Genomic DNA, 11843 nt, shown 5'->3' with positions numbered 1-11843 from the left:
GCGGAGCCGGGGGCGGGCCAAGGCCAAGCCTTACCTGTCCGACCGGCGGGGCAGGGGCCGAGGGGCGCGGGGCCGAGCGCCTGCGGGAGCTGAGCGCAGCGGAAGGCCGAGCCGCGAAGCCGGGACCGCGCGGAGAGGTGCGCGGGCGGCAGGAGGATGTGCCGAGGCTGAGCTGGGCTGGAGGGAAGGGGGAGGGGGCGGGCGTGAGGGAAGGGGGCGGGAGCACGCGGAGGGGACGGGGGAGGGGCGGCGGCGAGCGGGCTCCACTGCCCCCAGCCGAGGGGCAGCCCCGGGCCGGGCCGGGCCCCGCGCGCTCTCGGCCAGCGCGCCCTCGCCAGCTGCGCTCGGCGTTCCGGGCCCCCTCCCCAGAGGCCTAGCCGCCGCCGCCGCGAAGGCGCGGGGCAGACAAAGAAGGTAGACAAAGGCGGGAGCAGCCGGGCGGCAGTGCAGGCACCGGGAGAGGCGGGCCCACTCCTCCCGGTGCGGAAGAGCCGCCTCTGCGCGGCCCGGGGCGCGTGGGACGGGCGGGGCGCGGGCAGCGGTGGCGCATCTGGAGCGGCCCGGCAGGGAGCGGGCGACAAAGGGCCGCGGCAGGGGGTCCCTGGCGGACCCCAACAATGGATCGGAGCTGAGCGCTCAGCTGCGGCAGCGTCTGGCAGCGCAGAGGCCGGCGGTTCCCCAAAAGGATTATTCCGCCTAGGCTGTCAAATGGGACGGAAGAAATGCCCTGTGCGAGGGAGGAGGAACGGGGCACCGCGGGGCCTCAGTAGCCTCCGAAAGTGCGCAGAGTGGGGGGCGAGGTTCAGGGAGGGGTCGCTCTTCGACGTGGGGGTCCAGGGGGGGTCTTCAAAGCGCTACCAGGTGAGACTCGGGAGCACTGACGGCTGCGCTAGTGTCCGCTCCCCACTCACACACCCTGGGAGGGAAGGGAAAAAGACAATACCACTACCCAACACACAGACACACACACACACACGCGCGCGCGCGGTCCGCCTCTCGCCACGCCCCGTCCAAAGTAGGTCTGATGCTCCCCAACCCGGCCCAGGCAGGACAAAGCCAGCGCTAGGGGTGGCTCATCCATCACAGAGCAGGGTGCCGCGTCCTGCCGACCCTGGGAGTCCCGGAATGCTGTGTTATGGGTCCCGCGGCCCCCATAACTCACCGCGGGGTCAGGGGGGCCGCAGGCGCTGCAAAGATCAGAGAGCGGTGGGGCGGGCCCGCCTTCGCGGGAAGCAGCAGTCTTGCCTGGCGCCCAGAGCTGGCCCAGCGGCTTCCATTTCGGCTGTTTTCTTCTTTCTCCAGTGTGGCAAATTATGTCTCAGAGTTTTAAGAGCTCCGCTCTGTAGTCAGGTTAGATGCCTGGGCTCCTCTTCTGCTGTCATTCATTCCCCGTGTGCTTGGGCAAGGGGCCTAACCTCTCTGAGCTCACCGTTATCCGTAACTCTCAGGGTTCAAGGATTAAGTGCAGTGGCCTGTGTAAGGAGATAATGTTCCTAAGGTCCTGACCCCACAGGATATGCTCTAGAAAAATTATCTGCTATTGTTATTGTAATATTATCAGCCTGATGGGCAGGCACGAGGATGGATTGGGTTGTGAGCAGAGCAGAGACATGATCTGACTTAGGTTTTAACAAATTCACTCTGATTCCCAAAGTTGAGAATAGACTGCATTTGGCAAGGACAGAAGCAGGGAGACCAGCTAGGAACAGTGGCAGAGAAGAGGTGATGGTGGCTTGGGCCTGGGAGGGGGACAGTGGGTATGATTCTCTCTGTCAAGGATGAAGCTGTGGCCCAGCATTTACTGAACCAGAAGCAAGTTATTGGATCCTCTGGTTCAAATGCTGTTGCCATGGCTATTCACCAGTGGGGCGATCTTTTGCCATGCTTGGACTCTCTGTTTTCTGGGTCCTCCCAGAGCAATGCTGCAGGAAAAGGTGGATGTTAGGAGAGAGGTCTGGACTCCTATCCCATCTAGGTTATGGTGACTCTGGGTCTCAGTTTCCCCATGTTTGAATGGCCAAAGTGGAAACAACTCAAATATCCATCACCTGATGAGTGGATAAACAAAATGTGGTATATTCATACAGCAGAATATTATTTGGCCACAAAAAGAATGAAGGTACCAGTACATGCCGCAATTTTGGTGAACCGTGAAAACATGAATGCTACGTGAAACAAACCAGACGTAAAAGGCCACATATTGTATGATTTACATGAAACGTTCAGAATAGGCACGTCCATAGAGACAGAAAGTAGACTAGTGGTTGGTTACCAGGGGCTGGCAGAAGGCGAGACTGGGGAAGTGGCTGCCAATGTATGCGGGGGTTTTTCTTTCTGGGGTGATGGAAATGTTCTGGAATTAGATAGTGGTGATTGACGCACAACTTTGTGACTATATTAAAAACCACTGAATTGCATGCTTTAAAAGGATGAACTTTATGGTTTGTGAATTATATCTCAATAAAGTAGTTATTTTTAAAAAGTGGCAGTTGAGTTGGATCAAGGGTTCTTACCCTGTGGTTGAGGATGACTTCAGAGGTCCCGGCAACCCCTAAAATTGTGGAAAACATTTAGTGTCTCTGCATTTCTGTGGATAAAAGTTCAAAGTTTAAGAAGAGATGACCTGTCAGATCCTCCTGACCAACAAGGTGTCAATGACACTGCGGAGTCAGCAGAACTTCAGGGACGGAATGGCATGGGGGCTCTGCCCTGGTTGAACTATTGGAAGCCGCCCAGTGTTACTGGCCTAAGGTCAGGGCTCTGACCTGGGTCTGAGGTCAGCCGTGGACCCCAGGATCTGGGGCAGCTGGGCAGGTCAGGCCTCACACCAGAAGACTAGATGAGAGGGGAGAGGAGCTGTCTTCAGCCGCAGCCACTTGTCTTTAGGCATCTCGGGCCATGAGGATGCATGCCCACCTTAAGGGCATCTTGGGGGCTGCCTGCTGCCTTGGGAAGTGGGAATGGCAGGAGGGGCACAGCTACGGGTGTTTTGGTTGGGGTTTTGAAAGGCATGATGGCTGGTTCAGAGTGTTTGCTCTAGGGGCTTAGATAGTGTGTGTCGATCTTTTTTTAGAATTTTTATTGGCGTATAGTTGATTTACAATGTTGTGATAGTTTCAGGTGTACAGCAAGGTGAATCAGTTATACATACACATATATCCACTCTTTTTTTAGAAAAACGTGGAACGCTTCACAAATTTGCGTGTTGTCCTTGCACAGGGGCCACACTAATCTCTGTATCGTTCCAATTTTTGTATGTGTGCTGCGGAAGCTAGCAAGTGTGTGTGTCAATCTTAATATCATTGTCATAACAGCCAGTAATTAGGCATTTATGTGCCAGGCATTGTGCACTTTATATTTTTACAAACATTATCTCACTTACTTCTTGCTCAACTCTATGGAATTGGTGCTGCCATGGTCCCATTTTACAGATGAGGAAACTGAGAATCAGAGAGGGAAGGCCTCACAGCAGGTTAAGGGGCAGTGGTGGGGAGAGAAGCAGCAGCCCAGTGGGTGTGAGGGGCACCGTAGTGAGCAATCCGCAGCTCTTGCTTCATTTGTGAAAGCAGCTTTTCTCTGCACACCACCACCTAGAGCCCAAGCACTGAAATCAGAGGTCTTTGCTCCTTATCCAGACTAAATTAGGATTCATGTCAGGCAAGTGGCAATGAGACACTGCCCACCATCATTTCATGCCTTCATTCTTTCATTCGCTCATTGGACACACATTCATTCAGAACCTGGATTTGGCCAGGCACTGGTGAGGTGCTGGACTAAGAGAATGAATGAGGCTGGGCCTCTGCTCAGGGGGCATCCCAGCTGGCTGGGTTCCTGAATATCGTGGTATCAGTGGGATTGTCACCAGGCTATACGTGCTGACTCTGTGGCTCCTCCCACCTCCCTGTGTTTGGTGTCCTGGGAACCTTAGGCAGGGATGGGATGGATAATATGTCCTGTGATCAGAATGGTGAGAATGGGACTCTGGAAGCATCTTAGGGGTCTGGACACTTCATTGCTTGTTATTATACCCCATTCACTCATTATGTGCTGTTCAGTGAACCCCAGGAATCTTCCTTCACCCATGCAGTCTTTGCAAAACTTTCTTGCATCTCACCTTCTCTTAGTTTCAATTTAAATGTCTCTAGGGAGTGATTTGCTCTCCGTTCCCATTGCAGACCCTCAGGAACCTGCTTCAGTTGGCAAATAAGCTCTCTCCCCTCCTAAACATCCATCCTTCCCTCCCAGATGCCCTCCTACACATTGTCGTTATGGTGAAAGATATGCAAATACCTTTGAAAAACAGTCTCCCAGCAAGTGGGTATTCAAAAATGTAATAAATTAACCCCATTATGTAATCTGGGGTTGTAATCTGTAATCTGTAATCCGTGACCATCCATCATGCTGATGCGATTAAGATATGAAAAACCAGATGCTGAATGGATGGAAGTAACAGATGACTTTTCACAGAGCTCCCCCATGGCCCCATGCTGATTCGGCCCCCTACCCCTGCCCCATGCCCAGCTTCTTGGCCCCCATGGGACCCGAGGCCATCAGAGGTTTAGGGAACATCTGTCCAGCCTGTTCATTTCACAAATGAGATGGAGGCCTTTTGGGGGCTGAGGTCGATCAGTTTGATCCCTCCTCATCTGTCTCCTAGCCCCCCTTCCTGTTTATGGCTGGCTCCGAATCCAAAGCCCCGAACGTAGGCGTTTTTATCCAGGTTACAGTTGACAGGGTGGGTGCCCCAGTGTCAAACAAAGCTGTTGGGACCTCAATGTCCTCACTGGAAAAATGAGAGTTTTGGGGTGTATGTCCACCAAGGTTTCTCTGAAGTTCTTTAGCTCTGTGTGGCAGGAGACCTATGGGTGGCTTGCACTGTGTTGTCTCAGGGTGGGGGGTGGGGGGCTGGGGCTTAGGGCCCATGAAGGAATGCCTGGCATGAGCCCCCAGGTCGCTCACACTGTGCCTCGGAGGCCACCCCACAGGAGTAGCTGGGCTCTGAGTTTCTCCACCCTAGACCCCAATCCTAAGGGACCCTTTACAAGGAATTGACCCCTTAAGACTGCCACTTTCTGTTACCAGTGAAAATGCTGCTTGAGCGGGCTCCAGGGACGGGCAAAGAGGGACCCTCAAATCTCTCCAGTTTCCAAAGCATCCTCAGTGATTAAATCTCAACTGTAGACAGGGGACACCTGTCTACAAGCAGGTGAGCTGCTCAGCTCTTTCCATATGGAAATGGTCCTCTTCTATATGACATGGGCAGGGTCCCCAGGTCTTGGAAAGGATTGCTGTGCCCCAAATGTGCTGCCAGGTGCATCCATTTCTGAAATAAATCATCCATTCCATTGGGTTAAGCATTGCAATTTTATGAAATGCAGACTTTCCCTGGAAAAGCCCAAACCACTGTGGTTGCAATTCCCACACTTTCTTGGGCATCAGGGCCCCTGGGAGCTTGTTAAAGGGCTAGTGCCCTGCTGTGCACCCCAACTGACCTGGTAGGTCAGGGAAGCCCAGGTTCCAGATGTTTAATGGGCTCCCTGGGGATCCTGATGCAGATTTCCTAGGGCTGCTTTTGAGAAATGCCCTGCTGGCATTCTTGGCTTAATGGGCTAGGTTAGTTATTCTCTCCCCTGCCCCCACCCCATCAGAAGTGTGTAAATGCAGGTTTGAAAGCATCTGGGGTGAAGGAGGTGCAGGTCTCCAATACTAAGCAGTAAACGGTAAACATTCCTAGCTATATCTGTGTACTAGCAGATGGGCATGACTCCTAACAAGCTTTTGTGTCCCTGGAGGTCAGAGACAAGATCCCCGTACTTCTGGCCCTGAGTTTTTGCCGTAACTCCTCAGCCACTTCTCTGACCTTAGTTTTTCCATCTGTAACATAAAGGGGCTGAAAATAAGGTGAAGCCCTGGAGTTCGAGTAGAAGTCAGAACTGGGTTTGTATTCCAACTGTGTGATTTTGGCAAATTAGGGAACATCTCTGAGCCTGTTTTACCATCTATAAAGTGGGACTGTAAAATGAAGGCTTAGCTCCTAGGGTTAATGAGAGAATTAAAGAAATCGGTGCTTGAAACATAATAAGTGCTCAATGCATGTTAGTAATTATTTTAATATTAATATTATTATTTCCCAGGGTCCTCTCAGCCCTTCCAGAGTCCATGCCTCTGGGGGAGCCTCCCCCAATAGCTGGGGAACTCGGGCGGGTTACTTCACCCCTCTGAACTTCACTTGGCTCATATGTAAAACGGGGACAATCATGGCAACTGTCGCGTGGAATTGTTTTGAGGATTTAGTGAGCTGATCCACGAACACACTTAGCCCAGTCCCTGGCACATGGCTGGACCTCTATAAATGTCAGCTATTGTTATGATGCACGGCCCGGGAAGTTTTTACCTCCTTGGGAGGTAAAGACTGGCTGCATTTAGGCTCCGGGTGGGGGTGGGGACGGGGACGTCCCCGGTGCTCGCCGGCCCTCCCCTGTCCCCGCCCCGGAGCCGGCGGATTCGCTTTCGGTTGGGCAGCTGAGGTTCCGGGTATGGTGACTGCGGAGCTAGCGGTAGATGTCGCTGTCCATAGTGCTCAGCTGCGACCTCGAGCTGGCTCTCCCCAGCAACACGTACGCTACCTCTTCCCGCGCCTCCTAAAGCGAGAGAAATGCCCTGGGGGGAAAATACGTTGCGATCCGATGTGGAGACCAAAGTTGTCTCTTTTCGCGCCCACCTAAAATTGAAAGGAAGAGGCGTGGTGCAGCATCGGCCCTGGGATCACACCGGCGCCCAGGCAGGGCCCCCCCCCCCCCAAGCCCCGCCCCTCTGGCCGTTTCTCCCTCCTGCACCCGTGGTTGGCTGCGCGGGGGGTGGGCGTGGCTGGAAGCCGGCGCTAGGACCCGCCGGAGCGTCGCAGACGTCATGGAGCGGCGCCTGGGCCTCTGGTTGGGCGCGAGGCGCGAGTGATCGGTCCGTGGATTCCCTCGCGGGGGCCTGGCCCCGAGTCCGGAATCGAGGCCGGAGCCGGTACCGGGGAAGAGGAGAAGGGCGCGATTCCCTCAGGGGAAGAATCCAGCCTGGCAGGAGGTGAAGTCTTATTCCAGCCTAGTTTCGCTTTCCGCGTGTCCGGCTTCACGCTACCGGCCCTGCGCATCCAGCTGTTCCCTCTGCGGCGGTCCCCTTTATGCGGGCACAGCTCTGGGCTTATCTACTCCCAGGAGACTGCAGGGCGAGGCGGCCAGTGCGCAGAGGCTGATCGCGGCGCAGCTGATGCCTCCGAGCTCTGACGCCAGCGTGGGGGGTCCTTCCCAGCTGCTCCGGTTCTGTGTGAAGGGAGGGGCGGTCCTGCCCAGATTCCCCCCAGACGGAGGGGAGGGGCAGTGGAGGTGGGCGGGCCCTGCGGCTATCGGGGCCTTAGGGACTAGCTCCGGCTCCTGCCCCACCCCCTAGGTATCGGGAAGGATGACCACGCTCACGCGACAGGACCTCAACTTTGGTCAAGGTAGAGAGGCTGGACCTGTGCACCCTGGCGGGGGGCGAGGGAGGGCCTGGGCTGGCGGACTTCCCCGAGCGCACCGGGTTCTGCCCCCTCGCAGTGGTGGCCGACGTGCTCTGCGAGTTCCTGGAGGTGGCGGTGCACCTGATCCTGTACGTGCGTGAGGTTTACCCGGTGGGCATCTTCCAGAAGCGTAAGAAGTACAACGTGCCTGTCCAGGTGAGCCCCACATCCAGACTGGGTGCACTGGGTCACCCCCGTATCACAGAGTGGGTAGAGAGGACATTTTTAACTTTCTTCCTTCAGGCTCAGCCCTCTCAGTCCCCAGCGGCCTGGCCTTGCCTTCTAGTTCCCGGCAGCTGCTGATAGCCCGACAACCTCCCACCCCTCACCGCAGTGGCGTTTCCTTCTGTCCCCTCTGAACTGGGAGTTCCCCTTGCTAGAAGTTAGGGACCAGGCCCTCCGATTAGAGCCCCCCGGCCCCCCATCTTTATTTTAAAGGTCTCCTGAAGCTGGTGAATGGTTGGTTTGGGGAGGGGATTCCTATAAACCTCAGGCATCTTCCCTCTCCCCTCATTTACCCTAATTGTAACGGGTTGCTTTAGGTTAAAAGGCAGACAAAGCAGTAAATATATGCTACTCTAACCCCAGCCTCAAGAAGTGCCTGTCCCTTAGAAAGCACTTAGTAAATATTAGAATAAATGACCGAATACTGGAAGGTGGTGGAAGCTTAAAAGATATACAGGGGGGAAAAACCCCCCAAAAACAAAAAGATATACAAAGAAAAGGAAAAAAAGAATCAGCACTTACTGAGCACCCACCGTGTACTAGTTACTTATCTCACTTAATCCTCACTTTTTTAAAATGAGATCTTCCACAGATGAAGTAACTAAAGCACAGAGAAGTTAAGCCTGAGGCCGCACAACTCCTTATTTCCAGATTCTTTTTTTAAATAAATTTATTTATTTATTTTTGGCTGCATTGGGTCTTCGCTGCTGCGCGAGGGCTTTCTCTAGTTGGCGGTGAGCAGGGGCTGCTCTTCGTTGCGGTGCGCAGACTTCTCACTGCGGTGGCTTCCCTTGTTGCGGAGCACCGGCTCTGAAGGCACACAAGCTTCAGTAGTTGTGGCTCGCGGGCTCTAGAGCGCAGGCTCAGTAGTTGTGGGGCACGGGCTTAGTTGCTCTGCGGCATGTGGGATCTTCTCAGACCAGGGCTCTCCCCTGCATCGGCAGGCGGATTCTTAACCACTGCGCCACCAAGGGAAGTCCGTTCCAGATTCTTAATGTTCGAAAATGGATTAAATTCCTGGATCCCATCTCTGGAAAAATGCCTGTATGCTCAAACACTCACAATTTAAAGACTTCTCAGACCCTGGAGGAGCTCAGTGACCCCGCGTTAGGAACTCCTAATGCTATATTAAATGCTAATGTTGAGACTGAATTCTTAGGATCTTCTAACTTCTCTCCCTCTGTGGATAATTCAGTTCTTAGCCTCGTGATGGGAAGTCTGTCTCTTGGGTGGGGAGCCCTAGGGAACTGCTGTGCCTCTCTCCGAAGGCAGACAGGCCCTTGGGCTGCTGGAGGGGGTCTCCGATGGCTCCTCCCATCAGTGCTGCAGCCTCACCAGCCATCATGGGGTTGTGTGCAGATGTCCTGTCACCCGGAGCTGAACCAGTATATCCAGGACACGTTGCACTGCGTCAAGCCGCTGCTGGAGAAGGTGAGGGCACCAGGCCCGTAGCCCACTCCACCCCCAGTGCTCCTCCATGCTCCAGGATGGGGTGATGCTGGGACCATGCCGGGTCCCCATGACTCTTAACACCCAGAAGCCTGTGCCCTGCACTCTGGAGGCCACCCCTGGGCCCGGGAGCCCTGGTTAGTGGAGTTGGCTGACTGGGGCCTGCCCAGAGGGTTTTGGGTCCTTCTCACCTGTTCTTTTCTCCCCCTCTGGCCCCAAGATCTGTCTGAGCTTGGCCCCTCAGGGCTTCCTTATTCTACCTTGTTCTGCTCCCTGTGGCACCCTGGGTCTCCTGCGGGGCCCAGGCATCCTCTCCCCTCCGCGGGTACCACTCATGTCTGGGGGTGCATACTTCAACTTCTCAAACCTCCTTCTGGGCTCTCAGGGACTCTGGGCCTAGAAGCTGAGCAGGGCCGTGAGTGCACCTTTCCCATTCTTCCCTGGGCAGGGAGCAGGGGGCAGGGGCTGGGGGGTGGGGTAAGGGGGAGGTGGGTGTCCAGTTCTGGAATCGGGGCTTCCTGTCCTTGCAGAACGATGTGGAGAAAGTGGTGGTAGTCATCTTGGACAAGGAGCACCGCCCAGTGGAGAAATTCGTCTTCGAAATCACGCAGCCTCCGCTGCTGTCCATCAGGTGTGCTGCCTCGGCCCCCATCCACGTGCTCGCTGGTGTGAGGTCCCTAGTAACACGGCCACCCCCACCCCTTTAAGGCAGCCCCTGAATGCCTTGCTAAAGGCCTGAGAGGAGACATGGCAAGGTGAGCTGACCTAACGAGGCCTGTTAGTGTCTGAGTCACAGCTGGCCGCCCAGTGGTCTCTGTGGACATCACACAGGTTACACGGAGACCCTCCAGTTTCACACCTGAAAAATCACAACGTTGGTGAATGGCTAGTCCCGACCTCATTTTATAGATGGAGAAACCAGGGTCCCGAGAGATGATCTTGACCTGGTCACCCAGAGCCAGGACACAGACCCAGTTTCCTGACTTCCCAGTCAAGCATCCATCCAGTCCCTAGTGAACTAGAAGCTGACCTTGGATGGGCACGTTGGGCTGGTCAGCTGCCAGCTTCGTGTGGTGAGGTCAGGGCACTAGAATCTGTCCCCACTTGCTATGTGGTCTCGGGCAAGCCCTGTCCCTTCCCGGCTTGGTGTCCCGGTTCTCAGACTGGGCTGCACATTAGAACCACCTACTGGGGTTCCCTGTGCCCCTTCCCCGCCCCGCACTCTGACTTAATTAGCCTGGGATGGGACTCGGCTTTAGTTTTAAACTCCCCAGATGATGTCAACTGTGTAGAGACAGGTAGCCAGGGCCTCAGAAGTCAATACACTCAGAAGCACTAGGGGGGCTCTGCACCGCCAGGGCTGCTCCCAGGGTTGCTTGCCTGCTGGTGGGAGGGGGACACCCATGTGCTGGGAGACCCTCCTCTTCTCTGCTTCCCAGCTCAGACTCCCTGCTGTCTCATGTGGAGCAGCTGCTCCGAGCCTTCATCCTGAAGATCAGTGTATGTGATGCTGTCCTGGACCACAACCCCCCAGGTGTGCTCACTCCCATCCCCTCTTCCCTGGGCAATTTCCATGGCTACCTGTGTTGGTCTGTGTCCTCAGGTCCCTACTTGGCTGCACCAAGCCTCCTCTCTTCCTTCCTGCCTTTTAGAACTCTTTTGAAAGCCCACCTCCTGCAGGAAGCTTCCCTGATGGACTCCACCTGGGCTTTAGTCTCCCTGTTGACTGTGACTTGTCTGAGCACTGGGTTTACACTCTGCTTTGCGGGGCTGCTGAGCCAGCTAGGGAGGTGGGAAGAGGCTGTGCCACGCGGCAGGCATGGGGTGGCCCAGGCTTGACCAAACTCTGGCCTCTTTAGGCTGTACCTTCACAGTCTTAGTGCACACGAGAGAAGCCGCCACTCGCAACATGGAGAAGATCCAGGTCATCAAGGTGAGATGAGACTGGTGTGGGAGGGCGGGCAGGGAGATCGCTGGGAGGCTCTGAAAACCAGGGTTCCATGAGAGCGAGGGCGTTGCCTATGGCAGGGCATTCATTACACTTCGTATGGCAGCGCCTGGCATCGGTAGGCTCTCACTGTGCGCTGGCTCTGTGGCCACCTGCTTGTCATCGCCCCACCTGGGCACTGGGTGCTGAGGGCAGGGAGAGCCACCAGCTCATTGGGGGTTCTCAAGGGAGGGGATCCTTGATCCAGTTTCAGAACTGGTGTTTGGGGCTTGTTAAATCACTGGGGCTCCCAACCCAGCTCAGATCTACAGACTTAGCCTCTCTCCGGTGGGGGAACCTGGGAATCTGCACGGCCAGCGATTCCCTGGTGACTGACGCTCCCCGGAAGTCTGAGGATGCCAGCTCCGGAAGGGGAGAGGGCAGCAAAGTGAGGGCAGGCCACGGACCAGCCCCCTGCCACCCTCCCCTTGTCCCCTCCCTAGGACTTCCCCTGGATCCTGGCAGACGAGCAGGACGTCCACATGCACGACCCCCGACTGATACCCCTGAAAACCATGACATCAGACATCTTAAAGGTAAGCTGCTTGGGGCGTGAGTGTGCTTTATTTAGGGCGTGCTGAGGCCTTGTCAGGCGGCTTGCGAATAAAGGCTCGGGGGAGGTGACCGGGCATGCCT

The 11843-nt window shown here is 55.5% G+C and overlaps 2 protein-coding genes across 3 annotated transcripts in view; one reads left to right on the top strand and one right to left on the bottom strand.

Annotated features, from left to right (window-relative positions):
* DRAXIN (dorsal inhibitory axon guidance protein) overlaps positions 1 to 104 on the bottom strand; it is a 25911-nt gene extending 25807 nt beyond the window's left edge. The window contains exon 1 of the mRNA XM_007463165.1: positions 35 to 104. The gene's annotated coding sequence lies outside the window, so the exon portion shown is untranslated. The remainder of the gene's footprint in view (positions 1 to 34) is intronic.
* Positions 105 to 273: 169 nt separating this feature from the next.
* The window catches only part of MAD2L2 (mitotic arrest deficient 2 like 2), a 12098-nt gene continuing 528 nt past the window's right edge, over positions 274 to 11843 (top strand). The window contains exons 1-8 of one of the 2 annotated variants that reach the window (XM_007463164.1): positions 274 to 480; positions 7438 to 7489; positions 7584 to 7702; positions 9131 to 9202; positions 9751 to 9851; positions 10660 to 10754; positions 11080 to 11153; positions 11651 to 11743. In XM_007463164.1, coding sequence (XP_007463226.1) covers positions 7450 to 7489; positions 7584 to 7702; positions 9131 to 9202; positions 9751 to 9851; positions 10660 to 10754; positions 11080 to 11153; positions 11651 to 11743 — 594 coding nt within the window. In that variant the 5' untranslated portion in view covers positions 274 to 480; positions 7438 to 7449. Of the gene's footprint in view, positions 481 to 6906; positions 7015 to 7437; positions 7490 to 7583; positions 7703 to 9130; positions 9203 to 9750; positions 9852 to 10659; positions 10755 to 11079; positions 11154 to 11650; positions 11744 to 11843 lie in introns of those variants that run through there. The other variant, XM_007463163.1, reaches the window with a different exon arrangement.

The sequence above is a fragment of the Lipotes vexillifer genome, unplaced genomic scaffold (assembly GCF_000442215.2).
Source record: "Lipotes vexillifer unplaced genomic scaffold, Lipotes_vexillifer_v1.1 scaffold109, whole genome shotgun sequence".
Taxonomy (NCBI): domain Eukaryota; kingdom Metazoa; phylum Chordata; class Mammalia; order Artiodactyla; family Lipotidae; genus Lipotes; species Lipotes vexillifer.
The sequence above is the reverse complement of the archived record's forward strand: the minus strand, read 5'-3'. Positions and strand labels throughout refer to the sequence as shown.